General features: G+C 43.0%; 1 protein-coding gene across 2 annotated transcripts in view; it reads left to right on the forward strand.

Annotated features, from left to right (window-relative positions):
- Nucleotides 1-22,267, forward strand: part of PIAS1 (protein inhibitor of activated STAT 1) — a 1,566,363-nt gene that overhangs the window by 1,386,036 nt on the left and 158,060 nt on the right. For both annotated transcript variants that reach the window (XM_044077888.1, XM_044077889.1), the window contains exon 12: nt 5,723-5,865. In XM_044077888.1, the coding sequence (XP_043933823.1) occupies nt 5,723-5,865 (143 nt within the window). The remainder of the gene's footprint in view (nt 1-5,722; nt 5,866-22,267) is intronic.

Here is a 22,267-nt window from a genome sequence, read left to right on the forward strand (position 1 = left end):
CCTTTCCACCTCTACCTCTTCTGCCCAAGGTTCTCTTGAAGGCCAGACAAGACAAGCCATCCATGATCCTGATAGCACCGGATTGGCCTCGACAACACTGGTACCCATTACTGAGGAGTTTGGTCTGAGAGCCTCCATGGCCTCTGCCTTTGATTCCACACCTTTTGTCTCAGGAGGGCAATCACTTTCTCAATGTCAGAATTCAGTCTCTGCATCTAACAGCCTGGCATATTCTGTTTTAGATTCTGGAGGTTCTCAGCTTCCACAACAAGTTTTGAATGTTATTTTGGAGGCCAGGAGGCCTAGTACAAGGAAAGTTTATGCTGATAAATGGAGGAGATTTTTTATTTGGAGCAAAGGGAAGGATTTTGATGATTCCAAACCTAATTTGAGTGCTTCCTTGCAATATCTTACTGAGTTATTAGACAAAGGTTTGTCCTTCTCCTCCATAAAGGTTCATGCTGCAGCCATTTCGGCTAATTATGACTGTGACCCTCCTTTATTCTCTCATCCTTTGTTTAAGCAGTTTCTCAGAGGGGCAAAGAACATAAGACCCCCACGTAGAGCTCCTACTCCTGCTTGGGATCTCAATTTTGTGTTGGAAAAGCTTACTCTACAACCTTTTGAGCCTGCAGCTACTGCCGAGTTAAAGTATTTGTCATGGAAAACTGCTTTTTTGTTGGCCATTACTTCTGCAAGAAGGGTTTCTGAATTACAGGCCCTTATGGCAGTGGAGCCTTTCTTGATTTTTCATAAGGATAGGGTATCTTTGCGTACTAATCCTTCCTTTATGCCTAAAGTGGTTTCTAGTGTGTCCTTAAACCAAACTATTCATTTGCCTACTTTTTATGCAAATCCTCAAAATAACGGGGAGAAGATTTTGCATACTTTGGATATTCACAGGCAGTTGCGTTATTATATGAGCAGAACCAAGGAGTTCAGACAGTCTCAGCAGTTGTTTGTTTCTTTTGCTTTGGGTTCACAGGGTAGACCTGTTTCAAAACAAACTATTTCTAAATGGATTGGGTTTTGTATTTCTTTTTGTTATTCCCATCATGGTAAGGAGATTCCGGCTGGAATCAGACCTCATTCCACTAGAGCTACTGCAACTTCTACTGCCTTTCTAAGGGGGGTAGCTACAAAGGATATTTTGGAAGCAGCCACTTGGAGTTCAGTACATACTTTTTCTAAACATTACCACCTTCCTCTTTATTCTAAGTCTAGGGCTGGATTTGCCACTGCAATATTACAGGGCATTTTAACAGCTCCTACTGCTTTATGATTTTGCCAACCTCCCTTTCCCGTTGCTTTGGGATTCTACCCATAAGTAAGGACTGCAGCAATGTGAGATGAAGAACATAGTACAGTTTTGTACCTACCATAAATGTAGATGTTCGAAGATCCACATTGCTGCAGTCCAATTTTCTCTCCCTCCTTCCCCTCTGTAGCTTAGCATGGTTATATGGTTTGGGTGATGGCTGTAGTTGGGCATATCTTTTGGGAAGGTACTCTGTTTTTTGGCTGTGGCCTTTCTTTTAGGGCCTTCTGACATCTGGGGCAAGAAAAGACTGAGGATATGACGTCGGTCATGCGCTTTTATACCCTGACGCTCTGATGTCAGGGCTGTGCGCCCATGACCGACGTCAGCCTAATACTTTGGTATTCGGGCCGACCGAGGGACAGCGGACTACCCATAAGTAAGGACTGCAGCAATGTGGATCTTCGAACATCTACATTTATGGTAGGTACAAAACTGTACTTTTCATTGCTAACTGTCGTAATTGTGGTGGATATCATGAATCTAAAAAGGAAAAATGTTTAGCTTTTGGACAGCAATGCCACAAATGCATTAAGTGGAATCATTTCAAGAGGTTTTGTAAATCAAAGGGCACATATTCTTTTATTAAATGGGAACATTTCAAGAAACGAGTTGATCAGTTAGAAAGCTATAACCCTACTTTTTATGTTGATAACGTGTCAGTGCTTAATTAAACAGTCAGTTCAGTAGATTTTTGGGCAAAAAATGAAGTATTGTGTACTTTTCAGATAAATGGAAAACCCACAGAGCCAAAAGTTGACGCAAGTTCAAAGTGTAGTGTTATGTCAGCAAAAACATTTGCTAGAGTATGTGCTGGGGAAAGGCTTGATTTGGCAAAGTGTGCAAAGCTTGTTGCTTATGGTGGTGAAGAAATTCAAACTGAAGGCTCAGTAGTGCTTTCATGTTACTCTGCTGGGAGAAGTTACGACTTATTTTATGTGGTCAAGAGGCACATTCAGTCATTATTACAGCTCAGAGACGGTTTTAAAATGGGACTGCTTTCATTTCATAAGGAAATCCATCATGTTAGCTTGAAAGACCACTACTCTAATTTCGCCCAGCATATTTTTTCTACCTATGCTGATCTTTTCAAAGGCAAACTAGGCAAGCTTCCAGTTGTGTATTCCATGAAGTTAAACCCAGATGTCAGTCCAGTTATCAGGCCATTCTGGAAAGTTCCAGTACCTATGCAGAACAGAGTCAAAGTCAAGCTAGATAAAATGGTGCAACAAGGTGTGATTTGTCCAGTAGATGAACCAACTGAGTGGGTATCTTCCTTGGTGGTAGCTCATAAGAAAAGCTCAGATGATATCAGAATATGTATTGATCCACAAGATTTGAACAAAGCACTAAAAACACCTCATCGTCCAATGCATACAGTCAAAGAAGCTGCTGCTCTTATGCCAAATGCTACTGTTTTTTGCTGTCTTAAATGCAGAGAGTTCATTTTGGCAAATTTTCCTTGACAAGGAATCCTCATTGCTAACTACTTTCAGTACTCCGTTTGGAAGGTAAGGTACAGATTTCTGAGAATGCCATTTGGGATAAATTCTGCAAGTGAAGTCTTTCAACGTGTGATGGAGCAAATTTTTTTGTGTATCCTTGTGCTATTATAGTAGACGACATACTAGTAGGAGGTAATGGTGAAGCTGAGCATGACAGAAACCTCAGAAAAGTTCTAGAAAGGACACGTCAAGTGAATCATAAGCTCAATGCACAGAAATGCAATTTCAGGCTACGAGAAGTTACTTATGTTGGTACTTTATTTACCAGTTTAGGCTTACGACCAGACTCTTCCAAGCAAACATCCATTCCCGAAATGCCAGCTCCAGACAATGTTCAAGCCATACAGCATTTTCTTGGCCTGTTTAACTACCTAGGCAAGCTCATTATATCAGCACCACTCAGAGAGATGACATGTAAAGATGTATCCTGGTCTTGGTTAGAACTGCACCAAAGAGCATTTGATGTCCTGAACAGAGAATTGCCAGTCCATCAATTCTCAGATGCTATGATGTTCACAAGCCAGTTACTCTTTCATGTGATGCTTCAAAATTTGGTCTGGGTCAAGTCATTCTACAAGAGGGTCAACCTGTTGCCTCTGCATTGAGTACTCTTACCCAAACTGAAATGCAGTATGCTGAGATCGAGAAAGAGCTTTTGGCAGTTGTGTTTGCATGTTCAAAGTTCCATGATTATGTTTTGGTAGACCTATCCAGATCAAAACAGACCACCAACCTCTAGTCACTATTTTGAGAAAGCCTATGTATACAGCTCCAGCCAGATTGCAACATATGCTGAGATTGCAAAAGTATAATTTCACTCTTGTCTACAAGAAAGGCAGACTTCTTTATCTGGCTGATACATTGTCCAGATCACCCAGAAACACCACTGAACAGCATGAGAATGAGAGCCTTGATTTTGAAGTCATGGAGCAGAGAAAGTTTTCTTCCACACGTTTTGATGAGCTGAGAGATCACACAGCCACATATCCTGTTTTACAGAGACCCAACCACTTTATTCAACAAAGATGGCCGTCAAAGCAATCTAGTTTACCTTAAGAGGTGCAGCCTTATTTTCCATACAGAGATAAGATTTTGTCTGACTATAGTATCACTAAGAAAGGTCCGAAAGTAAAAGTTCTGAAGTCCTTGCTACAAGAGTACATTACTATCTTACATCTTGGTCACCCAGGATCAGACTTTACCAAAAGAAGGGTGAGAGGTCTAGTATTTTGGCCTTCTGTGTCACAAGATATTGAGAGAGTGCTATCATCTTGTTCTGTGTGTAATAGTACTAAGTCACATCAACAGAAAAAAATACTTCAGCTAAACCAGATTCCTGAACTACCTTGGGCAACAGTAGCCACACACATTTTCGAATGGAATGGTCAACATTATTTGGTGTTAGTAGACTCTTATTCAAATTGGTTCGAGATTGACCTACTTTCTACTCTAGCATCCAATACTGTCAAAACTAAGATGAAGCATCATTTTGCAGTCCATGGTAATCCACACTTAGTTTACAAGCCAACAGTTCAAAAGATTTGCTCAAGTGTGGGACTTTACTCATGTCATGAGTAGCCCAGAGTGTTCGCAGTCAAATAGTTTGGCAAAACGTGCAGTTCAAAGTAAAAAAAACAGTTGCTAGAGAAGTCAAAATGTGACAGTAGGGATGTTTTCTTGAATCTCTTGAGTCTCATAAATATTCCTCTTGATAAACATCTTGGTTCCCCTGCTCAGAGACTTCTGTCTTGACAAACCAGGACCACGTTACCAGTCAGTAGTCAGTTGTTGGTTCCATGTGTCAAGAACAACAGGTCAGTGAAAATCAATCTGTTGAAGAAGTGTTTAACCCAGAAGTCCTACTTCAATATGACCAGCAAACCGCTCAATCCATTACAAGAAGGAGAAGTGGCAAGGATGCAAACATCCAAAGGTTATGATCGGATTGGAGTCGTGAAGAATATTTGCTTAGAGCCGAGATCATACATTCTCGAATCACAGGGAGTAGAGTTTAGGTGGAGTCAGAAACATTTGATGCCAGTGTCTGAGCCTATACCACAGCGCATAGCCTGTGAGAAAGACTCTTATCACAGAGTGAGTTATCCAGTGTTCCAGTTTCAGTGGAAGTTCCAGAGAATATTCCCATTCCTGTGATGAATCCAGAAGTTCCTGATAAGAGTTGTTCACCGAAGACTGTCCCTGGTACAAAACCCAGTCCAGATTGTTATGTTACCAGATCCGGTCGCATCTCCAGACCATGTTATAGATGCACCACAACTTGGACATAAACATTGTGTTTGTTTCTAATGTCTGTAGTAATGCATGTCTTAACTCCAGTTTTATTTTCAACTAAGGGCAATCTTTTTAAGAGGGAGGATGTAGATCAATGTGTGTGCAGGTATCTTTAAGAAGCTATCCAAGGGCTTGCACAAGTGTATAAATACTCAGCACATGCGAGCCTGACTGCCATTTTTTGTAAGCTGTTGAGATGTAAGCATGTATGACTGTAAGGTCTGTCTGTTAATCAGTTTGTTTATATTTTATCATGCTGCTATCCATCCTGATGTGTTTCTATGTAATAAAACATCTAAATGAACTACCCCACCTGTTCGTCATCTGTGTTAGAGAGACGAGCGACACCTTACAAAACTATGTTTTTTTGTTTTACTGACTAAAACATTTAGTCTAAGTTTTAACATCTTTGCACACTTCAGTCTTTCAGTTTTTGCCAGTAGTATGAGTATATCTGAATTGTAATGCTTTATGAAGCTGACATTTTATTAAATTATTCTTGTTTTAACTGTGCTACAGTGGTAGCTTTATTTATGAATACTTTGACAGTTCTACATTGCAAGTAGTGCTTTAATCATTTATTTTTTATGTGCATTTTTTGCTTTAGGGTACTGAATCTGCATCACCAGCCATCCTCAGGTACAAGAACTCCCAGCATACCAGCAATAGACACAAACTACATCAGCCCACCACTGATCCAAGACTACAGGACTCCATTCCATTTGCCAGCAATGCCATATGACTTACAGGGTATGTTTTTTCATGTGCTGTGATTCAGAACTATACATTTATTTGGTCACTTAAAAGTTCTTTATTAGCTTTGCAAGATGCTGCATTCCGAAACTGCCACTATGTTAGTTACTGCTATGTTTGTTCAGGGAAAAACAGTTCCATTTTTGGTCATATAGCAACAGGAGTACAAGTCCATGGGTCACATTAAGTTTGCTTCTCCATATTGGCAATTGTTTTTAAGATTCAGTGTTCTTTTTGTCTTGCTCAATGGATGGATATTCAAGCATTTTAGGTAAGCAGTGCTCCTAGATTCCCACCCCATATAGATGGTCAAGATTCACTACCTGTTGTAGCCACATGTCTGTCTGTACTTGTTTCATTGTAATCTCTGTTTTCACTTTCTTAGCAGTCTTTCCTAGACTAGCGCTGACATCAAACTTAGTGCTTAAACTTATTTTTTAAGCTAGGAAAAGTGTCTTTAATGACAGTCACATGACTTTGAACACTTAAACAGGAATATTCTTTTTTTTACTTTTATGGTAAAATGTTGTTAAAACGAACTTAAAAGTATTTTTTTCCTGTGATAAAAGTTGTGTTGTTTAACTTTTGGCAGCTGGGCTAAGTGTTTCATGTTTTACTGTGTTTTGCTGGAGAAAATTTTACTGTTTTAAAACTTAACCTTTTTTATCAACTGTTGTTGCCATGCTTCCCCAGGAATCAGGCACATTCTTCTGTTTAACCATGAAACAGCCTACTGGTGCTATAGTTTTTCCTCCTTCCAGTCACAAAAAGAAGAAAATTGTCAAACACCTTTTGCCATCACAGCAGGCTGTCAGAGTGCCCCACCTGCAGGTAGGTGAGTGCTGTGGCCAAACGTGGTTCCTCAGACTACTCTTCTTTTACCTTGGGTCACTCTAGTGTAGTGCCTACAGCCACCATGGACCATTTGTTAGACATATCCACTGTGCTTGTTGTAGTGCCGTTGGTGGGCAAGGGAGACCCACTGTTTTCGGCTGTGGGAGAAGGGGTAAAGAATGCCACTTTGTCTGGATAGAATATTGTGTCCATCCCCAGGTAGGTTTGTCCTGGCAAAAGTTGGTCTGTTTCCGCAAAAATTCCTGTCAAAATGAAACAAAAACTCAAAAGTATGACTTCTCCTGTCTCAGTTGCTCTGGAATATTTTTGACATCTGCTTCCTGTTGTGCTTTGTGTAACTTGATTTCTTCTGTGCCTCAAGTGACTACCCACTGTTTGAAATGTGCATATGATTCTGCTGTGGTCACCTCCAGGAAGTTTGTCTGTTTTGAGTTCTCAAAGCCTCCCAGAGGATGCCAAAATGACATTTTGAATTCTGTCTTGAATAGAGAGCTAGTTGTTGGACCTTATGCTACAGAGGTCTTTAACAAGTCCGATAAAAGAGGAAAGCTGATTCAGTCCCTCTCTCTTATTTTTCAACCATTCTTCTCTAAATTTGCCAAGGGATTCAGCACTCCATTCTCAATTTAAAAAAAAAAAAAAAAAAAGAAAATATACATGTCATCATTCTTTTATCATTGTTAGAGTTTATGTTTAAGTTAGAATTTGGATGGTTGAGGTTATTGTAGAAATTTATCTTTGTCAGTTATGGTAATGATTTGTTAAATTTAAAAAGTCAGAGTAAACAGCCCCAGCAAGTTGCTGCTAAGAAAATGTTTAAAAAGAACATCAGGGAAGCTATGAAAAGAAAGCAGGAATCCCCCCCCTGAATAAAGGACAGTCTAATAGGTCTGCATGACTGCATGAAGGACTTCAACCCCCCCCTCCCGGCTGTTCTTTAATCCTCCCAGGAAAGTCTGAGTCTCCATTTCCCATATTTGACAATAGATATTTTTAGATAGATGGGTTACGAGAGTAATTCAAGGTTTCATATGGCAGTGGGAGTCTCCATCCTTTTCTGGGGATTCCTCCTCACCCACCAGACCAGACTGTTCTTTGCCTTCCTGTCATTCAACTTATGCTTGCTCAGAAGGTGATAGAAGCTGTCCATTCTCCTTAGTTTGGGGAAGGGTTGGTTTTGTTCCATGATATTCCTGGTGCCAAAAAAGAAGATTTTTGGAAACAAGTACTAGATCTATTTTTGATAGTATCCAAATTCAAAATGCTGTGTCTTCACAACTTATTACTCCTTATTCCTCATTATTGCTCATTTTGAGTTTTCTAATGACGTTAGATTTAAAAGATGGAGGTCATCATATTCGTACAGGTCCAGATTCCAGATGTTTCTTAAGGGGCTCTCTATTGAAATTGTGGCATTGTAATGTGAAGTGCCAACACACTGAAAAAAAATACCGAAAATGCAAGAAAAGAGTAAATCACAAAACATTGTTCTTCAACTTAAACTTGTTTTTTGCAGGGGTGCAGTTCCCCTGAACTTGTATATACCTGAGATCACCATATCTTGGAGAAAAGGGAATATTTTGAGAAGTGGCCATCACAGAATTGATGTATGCAAGCTGTTTTTTTCTGATATTCAGTATCCTTGTTTATGACGCACTTCAATGGATCCGGACGTTTCAAATTATTCCCTTTCTAAGGCTTTCTGTGTCTGGATCACATCTGCAGTTCTCTGCATTACCCTTTGATCTACTGCTCCAAGTGTATTCACATAGTGTGTAGCTCCTGTGATGGGGTACTGCAGACTGCAAAGTATTCATATTTTTTCCTTATTTAGATGACTTGCTTTTCTTTGTAGAGTTTTTTTTCAAAGTGTTAGGAATCTCAGTTTGGTAAGTGCTCTCCTGCACAGGCTGAGATTCCAGGAGAACTTAAAGAAGTCTTGTTTGACTCCTCCTCACAGGATTATTTTCCTGGGATGTTTCCTGGACACTTCATTGAAAAGATCTCTTCTTCCACAGGGGAAAAAATAGATCTATATTTAGGAAGCCTGTGTTTTTCCACTCAGGTGAGTGTCTCGGTAAGGGAATTCCTCAGGATTCTGGGTCTCATGGCATCTATAGTGCTTATTATGATATGCCGTGCAAGACTCCACATGAGAAAAATCCCATGGCATCTAAAATCCTTATGGTCCCAGCATTAACCTTTCCTGACATTTTAGATTCCAGTTTTTGAGTTGTGAAAATGGAGCTTTTTTTGGTAGAGGCACCAAATTTCTCAGAATCCAGGTCTCCTGATGTCCTTCAAGGATGCATCTGCAGTCCTAACAAATGGGTTGTCCTGTCGTCAGGCAGCCCTTCGGTCGGCCGGATTCCAAAGTCTGGGTCTGGCCTCGGCTGGTGTCGCACTTCACCCGACGTCATCTCTGCTGGTCTTCGGGTATAAAGGCATCAGCCGACGCCATTTTCCCCAGTCTTTCTTGCCGCGTGGCGCCTGAAGCAGAAGCTGTTCGCAAGTGCCGGTCGGTCAGATCCAGAGATTAATACTACCGAATACTACTTCGGAGACTTCTAAAAGCTAAGTACCCCGTTGGGGACTCTTTCTTGCCTCAGCCGATGTCAGAAAAAGTAAATAACTGTTTAACTTGTGGGAAACAAATACCTCATAAAGATTTCCACTCTTACTGCTTACCTTGTTTAGGCCCAGACCACGACGTAGCAGCTTGTTTAGCCTGTGCTTCCTTCAACCGACGAACGCTTAGGCGTCGGTCGGAGTTTGCTGAACAGTTTTTCGGCTCAGACTTTGCGTACATTATGCCGTCGGATCCTCCGACTACCCAAATTGTTAAACGCAAAGAAAAGGACCGACACTCGCGGTCCGCGGTTTCGGCCGAAACCACGGTTAAGCAAACCGCGAGTGTCTCGGTTTCAGCCGAAACCGAGCAAACGATTCAATCTACAGCCGAATCCATGACTACTACCGAGGCCCCTTCTACCCTAGCTGAATCGGCCTCTGAAATTTTGCCTACTAATGTGGTTTCTCTAGAGTTATCAGACACCATCCCTTTGGATGTCTCTACCCCAGCACGTGGTGCTGCTAGGCCTCCTGCAGCCATGTCTATAAAGGCCTTTGCCAGGGCTAAAGCAGCCAAAACTGCTAAATCAGTGCCTGTTAAGCCCCCCTCTCACAGGCCCAGCTCCAGTTCACAAATGCTTACTCTGGCAGAGGATCTCATCTCTTTAATAAGGGGATCCCAATCTCACCCAGACAGGGCCTCACAACCTCCGGAAAAGAGACCTAGAGCAGAGCCCCCTGAGCCAGGCTCCTCAGATGACTCTTCTGATGACTCAGACATTACAGACCATCCAGAGGCTCCTCTTTCTACTTATGAAGATTCTGATGCTGAAGAATCTATTCCTTCTGCCTCTCCACCAGAGGAATTTTCCTTTGGGGAAACCTTACATGCCATGAGAGCAATTCCAATGGCAGGGACAAGATTTCTCAGATTCAAGAAAAAGGCTTAGGACCTTTTTACACTTACCGCAACATAGGCCCTTAGCTATACCTCCAGTTCTTCCTGTTGTGGATGATGCATTTAATGATGTTTGCACTGCTCCTGATACTTTACCTCCAGCCCCTGCTAAGCCCGACAGGTTCTACAGGGTACCGGACACTCATCACCACTTATACAAGGCTCCTTTGCAGATCCGGAGACTATCTCCCAGGGGCCTAAGGCAGTAGCTTCGACCTCAGCTAAAACCCTCTCCCTTCTGATAGGGAATCCAGGTCCTTAGAGAGATGGGGTAAAAAAGTATACACCTCTGCTACTCTCTCAGCTAGAGCTTTGAACTGTCAGTTTCATATGATCCAATGCCAGGAGTTTATGCTTGATCAGTTAACTAAGAAACTGTCCTCTGATGATTCCTTAGATAAGAAATATGTTCTAGAAATGGTGAATAACATTCAGCAGGTTAGTAACCATTCTTTAAAATGTGGCTATGATGCACTGGAGGCTTCATTTAGATCAGCCATGACTGGCACAGTTATAAGAAGGCATGCATGGTTGAAAGAGCAGGTCTTGCCGGATCATGTTAAAGCAAAGCTATTAGATGCTCCTATGGACAAGATCAGTCTATTTGGTTCTCCTGCCCAACAAGTAATGAAGAAAATGGAAGAGAAGGCAAAAGCTGTACAAACAGTTAAAGATTTCTTACAGGTACAGCCCCCAAGGTTCAGCAGGAACTGGCCTTCCAAAAATTGGTCCTTTCCAGACTCCTCTTAAAATCAGAGAGGCAGGAATAGACGTTCCAGAGGCAGAAATCAATCCAGAGGAGGTGCCTACAGGGGACGCCAGTGGCAACGCAATAACCAACGAGGCACAGATACAACCACGACCACTGCAACAGGACAATCACAGTGACTTGGCTCTAACACCGCCTACCAGGGAACAAATAGTAGCACCCTTAGGCGGAAAATTAGCCTTATTTTCAAAAAACTGGCACTATATCACAAGAGACAACTGGATTTTGCAAACTATAGACCAAGGCTACAGGTTTCATTTCCACACCTTACCAGCAAAAAGAGGAATGCCAAACTTGCCACCAAATCAAAAGTCAGAAGCCCTAAAACAAATAGCTCAATTAACAAAGATGAGAGCTGTGGAAAGGGTACCACCTACAGAACAGGGCAAGGGATTTTACTCCAGACTCTTCCTAGTACCAAGAAAAGAGAACAGTTGGAGACCTATTCTCGACCTGTCCGCTTTAAACACATTCATCATCGTTCCAAAATTCAAAATGCTGACCCTACACCAACTTCTTCCCATGCTGGGCAAGGAGTATTGGCTGGTAACTCTAGATCTCAAGGAGGCATACCTGCACGTCCCCATACGACCAATTTGCAGAAGATACCTCAGATTTCTTGCAGGATCAGAGCATTATCAATTCTCAGCATTGCCCTTTGGCTTATCTACTGCGCCCAGAGTGTTCACGAAATGCCTGGCATCAGTAATCGCTCATTGCAGGCTTCAGGGAATCCAAATTTATCCATACCTGGACGACTGCCTGATACAAGCGGACAACAAAAGCAAGCTGACACAAGACTTACAAAGAGTCATTTGCTTACTACAAGCCCTGGGATACACAGTCAATTTAAAAAAGTCAAAACTGATACCATCCCAGACAATAACATTCTTGGGTGCAGAATTGGACACAGTAAAACAGATGGCATTCCTAACTGCAGAAAAACAAGAACAACTTCCTCTGTACTTCTTGGCACTAGCAAAGCAGAACAAACTAACAGCAAGGAAAGTACTGCAGGCCTTGGGTTTCATGGCATCCTGCATAATCTTGGTCCCCCATGCCAGACTGCATATGAGAAAGCTACAGTGGTACCTAAAGAATTTATGGTCTCAACACAAGCACAGCTTAGAAACCGAAATACCACTAATTCCATGCCTGAAACAAGAGTTCCTATGGTGGGCTCAGACATGCCAGGCAAACCCAGGCTTGTCCTTCCACAACATTCAAGCAAGCCAAACCATCACAACAGACGCTTCAGACCTCGGTTGGGGGGCACACATGCTGGACAAGTGCATTCAAGGCATATGGACTCTAGATCAACTACACCTGCACATAAATCAAAAAGAAATGCTGGCAGTAAAACTAGCAATCCAGAATTTCAGACCATTCCTCAAAGAGGGCCAATTGATGATAAGGACAGACAACACCACAGTCATGTGGTACATCAACAAACAGGGAGGCACTCATTCATACCCCCTATGCCGAATGACTCTGGACCTGTGGAATATGGCTCTGAGCTACAACATTCAATTACAGGCAATATTTGTACCGGGAAAAGAAAACATCCTAGCAGACATGTTAAGCAGAACTATCTCGGATGCTCACGAATGGATGCTACACCCGGACATCTTCAAGGCCATCACAAAGAAATGGGGATTGCCACAAATAGACCTATTTGCATCCCCACTCAATCACCAGCTCAAGAAATTCTGCACAAGGACATACCACCCCCTTGCTTGGAGGGTGGACTCTCTATCCTTCAATTGGAAAGGCCTGACAGCATATGCATTTCCACCCCTTCCTTTGATGCACAAGGTACTACTGAAAATCAAAGAGGAACGTCCAAGGATAATTCTGATAGCTCCAAATTGGCCAAGACAACATTGGTATCCATTACTGAGGAGCATGTCTCGGGGGGGGAACGTGGACTCTACCCATGATTCCTTTGATGTTGACTCAGAGCAACTACAACATCTTGCATCCAAACCTGAAAACTCTGCAACTCACTGCCTGGAACATTACATAAGAGCATCTAACCCAGATTTATCCCAAAGGGTTAAAGACATTATCCTTGAGGCCCGCAGACCTTCTACTAGAAGGAACTATGCAGGAAAATGGAAAAGGTTTGTCATTTGGAGTACGGAAAGAGGGAAAGATGTGTCAAAGGTAGATATTGCCAACATCCTGGAGTATTTGGCAGAGCTCCTACATACTGGCCTGTCCTATTCCTCCATCAAGATACATGCATCAGCTATTTCTGCAGAATACAGCCTCGATCCCCCTGTCTTCTCGCATCCTCTACTCAGACAGTTCCTCAGAGGAATTAAGAATGTTAAACCTCCTAGGAAACCACCATTACCAGCATGGGACTTGAATTTTGTGTTAGAAAAATTGACACTCCCTCCATTCGAACCAGCAGCAACAGCAGATCTTCAACACCTATCCTGGAAAACTGCTTTCCTACTGGCAATTACTTCAGCAAGAAGGGTTTCGGAACTACAGGCTTTAATGGCAGTACAACCCTTCCTAATCTTCCATCAAGATAGTGTGTCCATGAGAACTAATCCTACATTTATGCCTAAGGTGGTATCCAGAGTGTCTCTAAACCAGGCAATCCACCTACCTACCTTCTTTCCCAATCCACAGAACAAAGGGGAAAGACTGCTGCATACCTTGGATGTACATAGACAGTTGCGCTACTACCTGGACAGAACCAAGGGCAATAGAAAACTGACCAGCTCCTAGTAGCCTATGCAACAGGAAGGGAAGGAAAAGCAATTTCCAAACAGACAATCTCCAAGTGGATAGGAAATTGCATAAGATTCTGTTACTCCTTTCATGGAAAGCAAATTCCACAGAACATAAGGCCTCATTCTACAAGGGCTACAGCCACTACCACAGCCTTCTTACGAGGAGTGGCTACCAAGGACATTATTGAGGCTGCTACTTGGACCTCCGTGCATAAATTTGCCAAGCATTATAACTTACCTCTATACTCTAGATCCCGAGCAGGGTTTGCCACTGCTGTGTTGCAAGGGATCCTAACTACACCATAATTCTTATTCCTCCTCCCCTAGTTTGGCTATGGTATTCTACCCATTTGTTAGGACTGCAGATGCATCCTTGAAGGACATAGTACAGTTTTGTACCTACCATAAATGTAGATGTCCGAACAGGATAGCATCTGCAGTCAGGATTACCCACCCTCCTTCCCCTCTGTGGTACTCCTAGGGTATTGCCCACCTAATAGCTAGCTGGGGGGGGGGGGTCTCTTATGGTGTATTTGTTTGTATATATGTACATACATGCATATTTTTTGTGTTTGCCTTCTACTTTTTGGAAAACATTGGCATTTACCCAAAACTTTAGCTATCCAAGAGGGCTACTGGCATCTGGGGCAAGAAACACTGAGGAAAATGGCGTCGGCTGATGCCTTTATACCCGAAGACCAGCAGAGATGACGTTGGGTGAAGTGCGACACCAGCCGAGGCCAGACCCAGACTTTGGAATCCGGCCGACCGAAGGGCTGCCTGACGACAGGACAACCCATTTGTTAGGACTGCAGATGCTATCCTGTTCGGACATCTACATTTATGGTAGGTACAAAACTGTGCTTTCTCCTGTCTTTCTCCAGCACAGTCAGTTACAACAGATGCTACAGACTTTGCTTAGCGAGTAGTGACAATGGGAATAAAAGTGCAGGGTCATTTTGACAAAAAAGACCAACCAAAACTTACAATCATAAAGGAGATGTTCTTATAAAAGCTCTCAATTATTTCATAGGTTCATAGGTAGGTACTAGGCTATCTGCCTGAAGGCATTTATAAGCCTAGCCAGAATGTGTTGGCTTTTGCCGCCCTCCTAGATTAGTTCCTGTACCTCAGTCCAGCAGAGCCACTGAAGTGATCCCCGGGGTAAACTTTGTTTCCCATCCACTCGTCAAGGTTTCTTTTGAAGAGTGTTAGCAAGGAGCAATGCCTAATGTAGATTAGAATCTTGTTCCAAAGCATGGGAAGTCTCTGGGACAGCAATCTATCCCTCCAGCACGTTCTGTGGTGAGGTTTAGATCCCTAGAGCGTGTGGCTCGAGGGGATAAAGTTTTCTTTAGGTGGAGCATGTCCATCAATTCTGGGTTGGACATGGCGTTGTATGTCAGGCAGAGATCACCTCTGAGTAGGTGGTATGCAACTGAGTACAGTTTGAGTTTCTTCAGTCGAGCTGCATAGGGCATGTGTTTGGGACCTCTAAAAGTGTGTTTACAGACATCACCACAATGATGTGGTGCATAAACATCATACCCTCTGTGCAGACTAGCCATGGTAGCCTGAGATATAGCTGTTCAGCACAATCTGTCTCTCCCACTTGCATTTTACATACCATCAGAGCAAGACTGTGTGGCAGACAGACTCTCACAAATGGAAACAAAATCAGAGGGCCTTCTAAGAATTGATCTATCTGTGGGGAACACCCCAAATAGATCTTTTTACTTCCGCTCACAACAGTCAGTTGGCAAAATTCTGTTCTAGGGACATCTTGCAAGAAGGCCTGGAAGACAAATGCATTTTCGTTTCCTTGGGCAGGAATTTTCCTTTATGCTCTTCCACTAATATCCTGTGTCATTCTGAAGTTGTAGAAGGACTCCTCAGTGATCATTGTGGCAACTGTCTTCTAGCCCAGGCAGTAGTGGTAATCCCTTCTTTTGGAAATGGCCAAGGGCAATTACCATAAGATTCTTCACAGACTGGATGTACTCACACATGATAACAGTATTCAGTGTACCCTGACCCCAGTCAACTGCAACTAACTGCTTGGATTATAGAATTTTCATATCCTTTAGACACCTTTTTATGAGAATTTGCAACAGGTATTAATGGAGGCAAAAAAACCTGCTACTAGAAAATCATGCGTTAGTAAATGGAAAATGTTTTCTAATTTGTGCCAACAAAAGAACCAGCAGCCATTCAGGACCAGTGCCTCTCTGTATGGTATTTATGTGAGTTACACTCCTGTGGTTTAACTTATTCCATAGTCATTGTTAATGTGTTGGCTATTTCAGCATGTCTGCCTATGGACTCCCCTTTCTTATTGCAATGTCCTGTGAAAATATTTTGAAATGTGTGTTGATAAGAAACCTCTTAGGAAGTAAGTAGCTCCTTGGGATCTTAATTTTGTGTTTGAAAAACTAACTGTTGCTGTATTTGAACCAGCTTATTAGCTTGACTTGAAGATCTTGACATGAAAAACAGTTTTAAAAATTGCTCTAATCTCTGCAGGAAGTTTATCTACAGTGGATATAAAAAGTGTACACACCCCTGTTAAAATGCCAGCTTTTTGTGATGTAAAAAATGAGACCACAATAAATAATTTCAAAACTTTTCCCACCTTTAATGTGACCTGTAACTTGTACAGTTCAGTTATAAAACTAATCTATTAGGTGGAAATATAAAAAATAAACATACAATAAGCTTGTTGCATAAGTGTGCACACCCTTAAGCTAATACTTTGTTGAAGCACCTTTTGATTTAATTACAGCATTCAGTTTTCTTGGGTCGGAGTCTATCAGCATGACACATCTTGACTTGGCAGTATTTGCCCACTCTTCCTTCCAAAAGAGCTCCAAATCTGTCAGATTACGAGGGCATCTCTTGTGCACAACCCTCTTCAGGTCACCCTTCTTGCCACTAGGCTGTTGGAAGCTGATTAAAAGTCATTATTTTGTGTTTTGTATTTTGCTGCCATATAAAGTAAAGTCAAAATTCTGCTAATCAAGTTTTTTCCTCATACTGTTTTTTACCTGCTTTATGTCCCAAAAAGTGGACTGTTTTAGATTGGTCTCCAAAATATGAAGAGTGACCAATTATTGTACGGGTTGTGCCTGCAATTTTGGTTCCTGATGGGTTACAGTGACCAGGTTTTCAAAAAATGTTGGGAGAGATGTGTCTCTCTTTATAATTGTTGAGGTACTAGTAATAATAAGAATTTTTCTCTGTTGCCAGGATGCTATGTCTTCTATAGGGGCTAGTGTAAGTTTTTAATTTGTGCTGTGGATCTCAGATGCTTTGAACTGTAGACCCGTTATTTTGCTCAGTAGTGGTGTTTTTGTATTTGATTTATATATTATGCAGTGGAATGTCTGTTGCCATGCCATGTGCCTTGAGGGTTCTGACTGAGATGATCCTAGGGCTTCTTGGGATATAGTTGAGGCTCTTTGTAAAGTGTTATTGAGCTTCACTGTAACTAACTGTGTGAGTTTTTGTAAATATTTGCATTTATGTGTTTATATATGTATGTATGTGTATATATGTATACATGTGTGTACATATATATATATATATATATATATATATATATATATACTTGTATATAAATATATATGTGTGTGTGTCTGTGTGTGTACACATATATATATATATATGTGTGTGTGTGTATGGATTTATGTCAGTTGCTCAAGTTTTCAGAAACTCAAAATTCATATTGTGGAGATGATATGATCGAATTTCTGAAAATTCTAACATAAAAACAAAATCTATCTTTTTTATGGTTTTGCCGGGGGGAAAGCCCCCCCACCCCCACCCCTGCTAATTATGTATAACAACTCCGAGGTCGCACTACATTAAGGAAAACAGTAAATATCTCAATCCTCACCATAGTGTTCATAGGTTCATAGGTAGGTAAGCCTAGCCAGAGTGTGTCAGCTTTCGCCGCCCCATTGATTAATTAACTGAGCCTCTGTCAAGAAGAACCAATGAAGTGATCCCAGGGGTGTATTTTCTGTTACCCATCCACTTGTCAAGGTTTGGTGCTCTGCCTAATGTAGTTAGGAATTTTGTTGCCAAGCATGGGGATTCTCTGTGACAGGAATCTATCCCTCCAGCATGTTCTATTTATTGTTGTGGCGAGGTTTAGCTCACTAGAGTGAGTGGCTCACAGTGACTTGGATTTCTTTAGGTGGAGCATGTCCATCAATTCTGAGCTGGGCATGGCTTTGTAAGTCAGACAGAGATCACCTCTGAGTAAGCGCTATGCCACTGAGTACAGCTGGAGTTTTTCCAGTCGGGCTGCATAGGACATATGTTTGAGGCCAGTAATCCTCTTGGTGAGGTACTTTTGTAGTCTTTCCAGCTGTTGGAAGTGTCTTGTGAGGTACATCCCAAATGGGGGCATTGTACTCTATGATGGGTCTGATGAGTGACGAGTAGAGGGGCACTGTAACCTCTTTATTTCTGATGCGAACCCTTTAGTAATTAGATGGGCTACATAGAAGGATTTCCTAACTACTTTGACAATATGATTGTCAAAGGAGAGATTACTATCTACCAGGGTCCCCAGATCTCTTATTCCCCCTTCTGTATTAAGGGGGCTGCCACATATGTGATAATTCATGGGTGTTTTGTTTTTCCCAAACAGGATGACTATGCATTTTTTGGCATTTAGCTTGAGACCATGACTTTGACACCAGGTGTCCGTTTCAGTAAGGCCCTTTTGGAGAATGTCCGTGTCAGCCGGAGAGTCAATTATGGCTCCCAGTTTGCAGTCATCAGCGAACTTGGTTAGCCATAGTCCTCCTGTGTTTGCCTTTGCTTCTGAGAAGTATATGCCAAACAGTAGGGGTCCCAGGACCGAGCCTTGTGGGACACCACTTGTGACTGGTTTGGAGTCGGACCTGGAGCTCGCTATTTTTACCGTGTGAGTTCTGTCTGTAAGCCAGTTGGCAACCCATCTCGTGACGTAGGGGTTTATGTTCAGGCTGGTGAGTTTTTCCATAATTCCCGAGTGGGGATTGGTGTCAAAAGCCTTGGCGAGGTCAAGATAGGCTGGGTGAACTACCTTCCTCTCATCTATGGCCTTGGTGACTGTCTCGAAGAAGTCAACCAGGTTTAGTAGGCATGATCTGCCCTTAACAAAGCTGAACTGGGTCAGGTCAAGTGTTTGTAGGTTCCCAATGTCTTTGTTAATGAGTTCCATGATGATGCACTCCATAGCCTTGCAGACCAGGCTAGTCAGGCTTATGGGGAGATAGTTACCAGAGTCAGTTGTGGCCCCTCCTTTGTGGAGCGGAATAACTGTTGCTGTGCATCATTCTATGGGCACGTAGCCTGTGGAGAGTCTGAGGTTGAACAGTGTGTTTAGGTGGGGGGTTAGTTCGTTCTGTAGTTCATTCAAGACGCAGCGTGGGACACCATCTGGCCCCATTGACGCTGTGCTTTTGGCTTTTGAAAAGGCTGTTTTCACCTGTGCGTCTGTGATTTTCGGGACACTACACTTTTTTGATATTGATGTGGGCCCTTTTGGGGGTGAGAGGGGGGGTGAAGTTTTCACTGAATCTATCTGCCAGGATGTTGGCAATATCAGTGGGTTCAGTATGTTTTGTGCTATTTTGCACTAGCTCAGAGCATATCTGCGAATTGCCACTTAGTTTCTTGACATAGCTAAAGAAGGCTTTGTGGTTATCTTTCGAATCCTTGGCTATTTTTCTTTCGAAGTTAGCCTTGGTGGACTTTGAGGGACCTTAGTGTCTTACTGATACTGATCAGAGATGTCTTTCCTTCCTGGGATTTGCTTTTTTTCTGAACTAGTTTCCTCCTTCTATTGTATAGCCTGTTTATGGCGGGGGTCCACCAGACTGGTTTCCTTCTCTTAAGGGAGTGAGTCTTGGTTTTGCTAGGGATGACACGATCCATGCATCCTTGTAGGTGCTCATAGAGTGCATTTGTAAAGGTTCCTGCATCTTGGACACTGTTATCCTTTATCGTGGGGGGCTGTGAAACTTACCACCTGTGTCTTAAGTAAGGTGAAGTTTGCTATAGAAAAGTTTTTCACTGTGGTTTCCTTGGCTGGAGATGGTGGTGTGGTGTGGACATCCAGAGTGATTAGTTTATGGTCTGATCTAACCAGTGACGGGTTGACCACCGGTGTGGAACACCTGTCGCCCATGTTGTTAATGACCAGGTCCAATATGTTTTCACCTCTGGTAGGGGTGTTTACCAGCTGATCCAGGGCATTTGAGTTGATAAATGACAGGAAGCGCTGGACCTGGAAGTTTGTACTTGAGTTCTTTTCCCAGTTAATGGTAGGGTAATTGAAATCACCCAGTATCAGGGTGTTCGGTAGGACCTTCATGTTTTCCAGTGTCTCCAGAAAGGCGGAGTGGTGGTCCTAGGTCATGGAGGGTGATCTGTAGCAGGCCAAAATCAGATTTGCCTGATGTTAGTTGCACATGGATGATCTCGGAGGTATCATGCTGCGCCACTAACCTGGAGGTGTAAATTATCCTTGATGAATATGGATACACCCCCCTCCTTTTGTGTTTCGGTCCATGTTCTGTGGCCGAAATGTGTGGTATGAGTTGTAGCCCGGTAGTGCTGGGGTGCATTGTGGAACCTTGAACCAGGTTTCAGTTACTGCACAGATGTCGACGATGTTCTTCGTCTTTCACTGTTGCAGTCATTATATTTGGGTTATCTGCTTGCAGGTAGCCCTCAGTCGGCCTGATTAACAAGGTCTTGGGTCCTGTGTCGGTTGCTGTCCCTTCTTCCATGACGTCAGGTTGTCAGGGGTATAAAACATGCAGCCAACACCATTACATCAGTCTTTCTTGCCATGCAGTCCCTGAAGCAGAAGCAGTTCGCAAGTGCCGGTTGGCCGACTCCTGAAATTTTCGATGTTCATCGTGCATACAGCTGCAGTCATAACAGATGGGTTCTCCTGCTGTCAGGCGGGTCCTCGGTCGGCCGAATTCCAAAGTCTAGGTCCGGCGTCGGTTGTCGTCGCTTCTTCCCTGACGTCAGAGCGATAGGGGTATAAAGGAACCAGCCGACGCCATTTTCTTCAGTCTTTCTTGCCGCGCGGTGCCCGAAGCATAAGCAGTTCGCAAGTGCCGGTCGGCCAGCTCCTGAGATTATGAAAATTTGGAAACCGAAGTCTTCTTAAAAGCTAAGTACCCCGTTGGGGAAACTTTTCTTGCCTCAGACAAAGTTAATAATTGTATTTCTTGTGGGAAGCAAATACCGCATAAGGATTTCCATTCCCTCTGTATTCCTTGTTTAGGCCCAGACCACGACGTCTCGGTCTGTCGCTTTTGTGCTACATTCAACAAACGCACTATTAAGCGTTGGGCGGAGTTCGCCCAGCATTATTTTGGGAAAGCATTTAACTATACTATGTCGTCGGATACTCCGACTCAGGTTTTGTCTAAAAAACGCAAAGACAAGGACCGACACTTGAGGTCCACGGCCTCTACCGACACCACGCCAAAGCCGACTACACGTGGCCCGGTTCTCAGCAAGGTGCCTACGCAGCCCCTGATTACCGACGACACATCTTTGATGGTGTCTCCTGTACCCGAGGTCGCAGGCTCCTCGGCCCACACCCCGACTACAGATACCGAAGCCACTCTTGGCATTGAAACACAGAATGTGGACAGGTCCACCTCCACTCAAGGTGTCTTCAGACCTTCCTCTTCTTTCTCCATCAAGGCTTTCACCAAGTCTAAAGCAACCATGCACTCTAAGAGACCAGCTACACAGGGCCCATCTCCAGGCCCCATGCCTAAGAAACAGATGCTTAAAATGGCTGAGGATTTAATTACTCTAATCAGAGGTTCCCAGCCCCCACCGGACAAAAGGCCCTGAGTGGAGGAAGATTCCCCCTCCTCTGATCAGGGCTCCATTATTTCAGAACACTCTGATGATCAGGAACAGTCTTACTCCCCTTTTGAAGACTCTGATGCGGAGGAGTCCATCCCTTCTGTATCTCCCCCTGAGGATTACTCATTTGGGGAAACTTTGCATACCTTAAGGGAACACTTCCACTGGGAAGGCCAGGATTATTCAGATTCCAAGAAAAGGCTCAGGGAATTTCTCTTGTTACCCCAGCACAGGCCTCTGGCTATACCTCCTGTCTTGGACATCCTAGATGATGTTTACTCGGAGGCCTGCCTTAACCCGGACTCTCTACCTCCAGCTCCAGTTAAGCCTGACAGGTACTACAGGGTTCCTGACTCACACCAATTTCTATACAGAAGCCATGCTGCTGACCTAGAAACCATCTCACAGGGCCCCAAGGGAGTTAAGGCCTCCATTGCCAAAAATCCATTGCCTTCCGAGAGAGATTCCAGATCCCTAGAAAGGTGGGGAAAAAAGGTATATACCTCAGCTACCTTATCCATGAGGGCCTTAAACTGTCAGTTTCATATGCTAAAATACCAACAGTTTTTGTTATCACAATTGAAAAGTAAAATGTCACAA

The sequence above is a fragment of the Protopterus annectens genome, chromosome 7.part0, assembly GCF_019279795.1.
Source record: "Protopterus annectens isolate FY-2018-M chromosome 7.part0, PAN1.0, whole genome shotgun sequence".
In the NCBI taxonomy this organism is placed as follows: Eukaryota; Metazoa; Chordata; order Ceratodontiformes; family Protopteridae; genus Protopterus; species Protopterus annectens.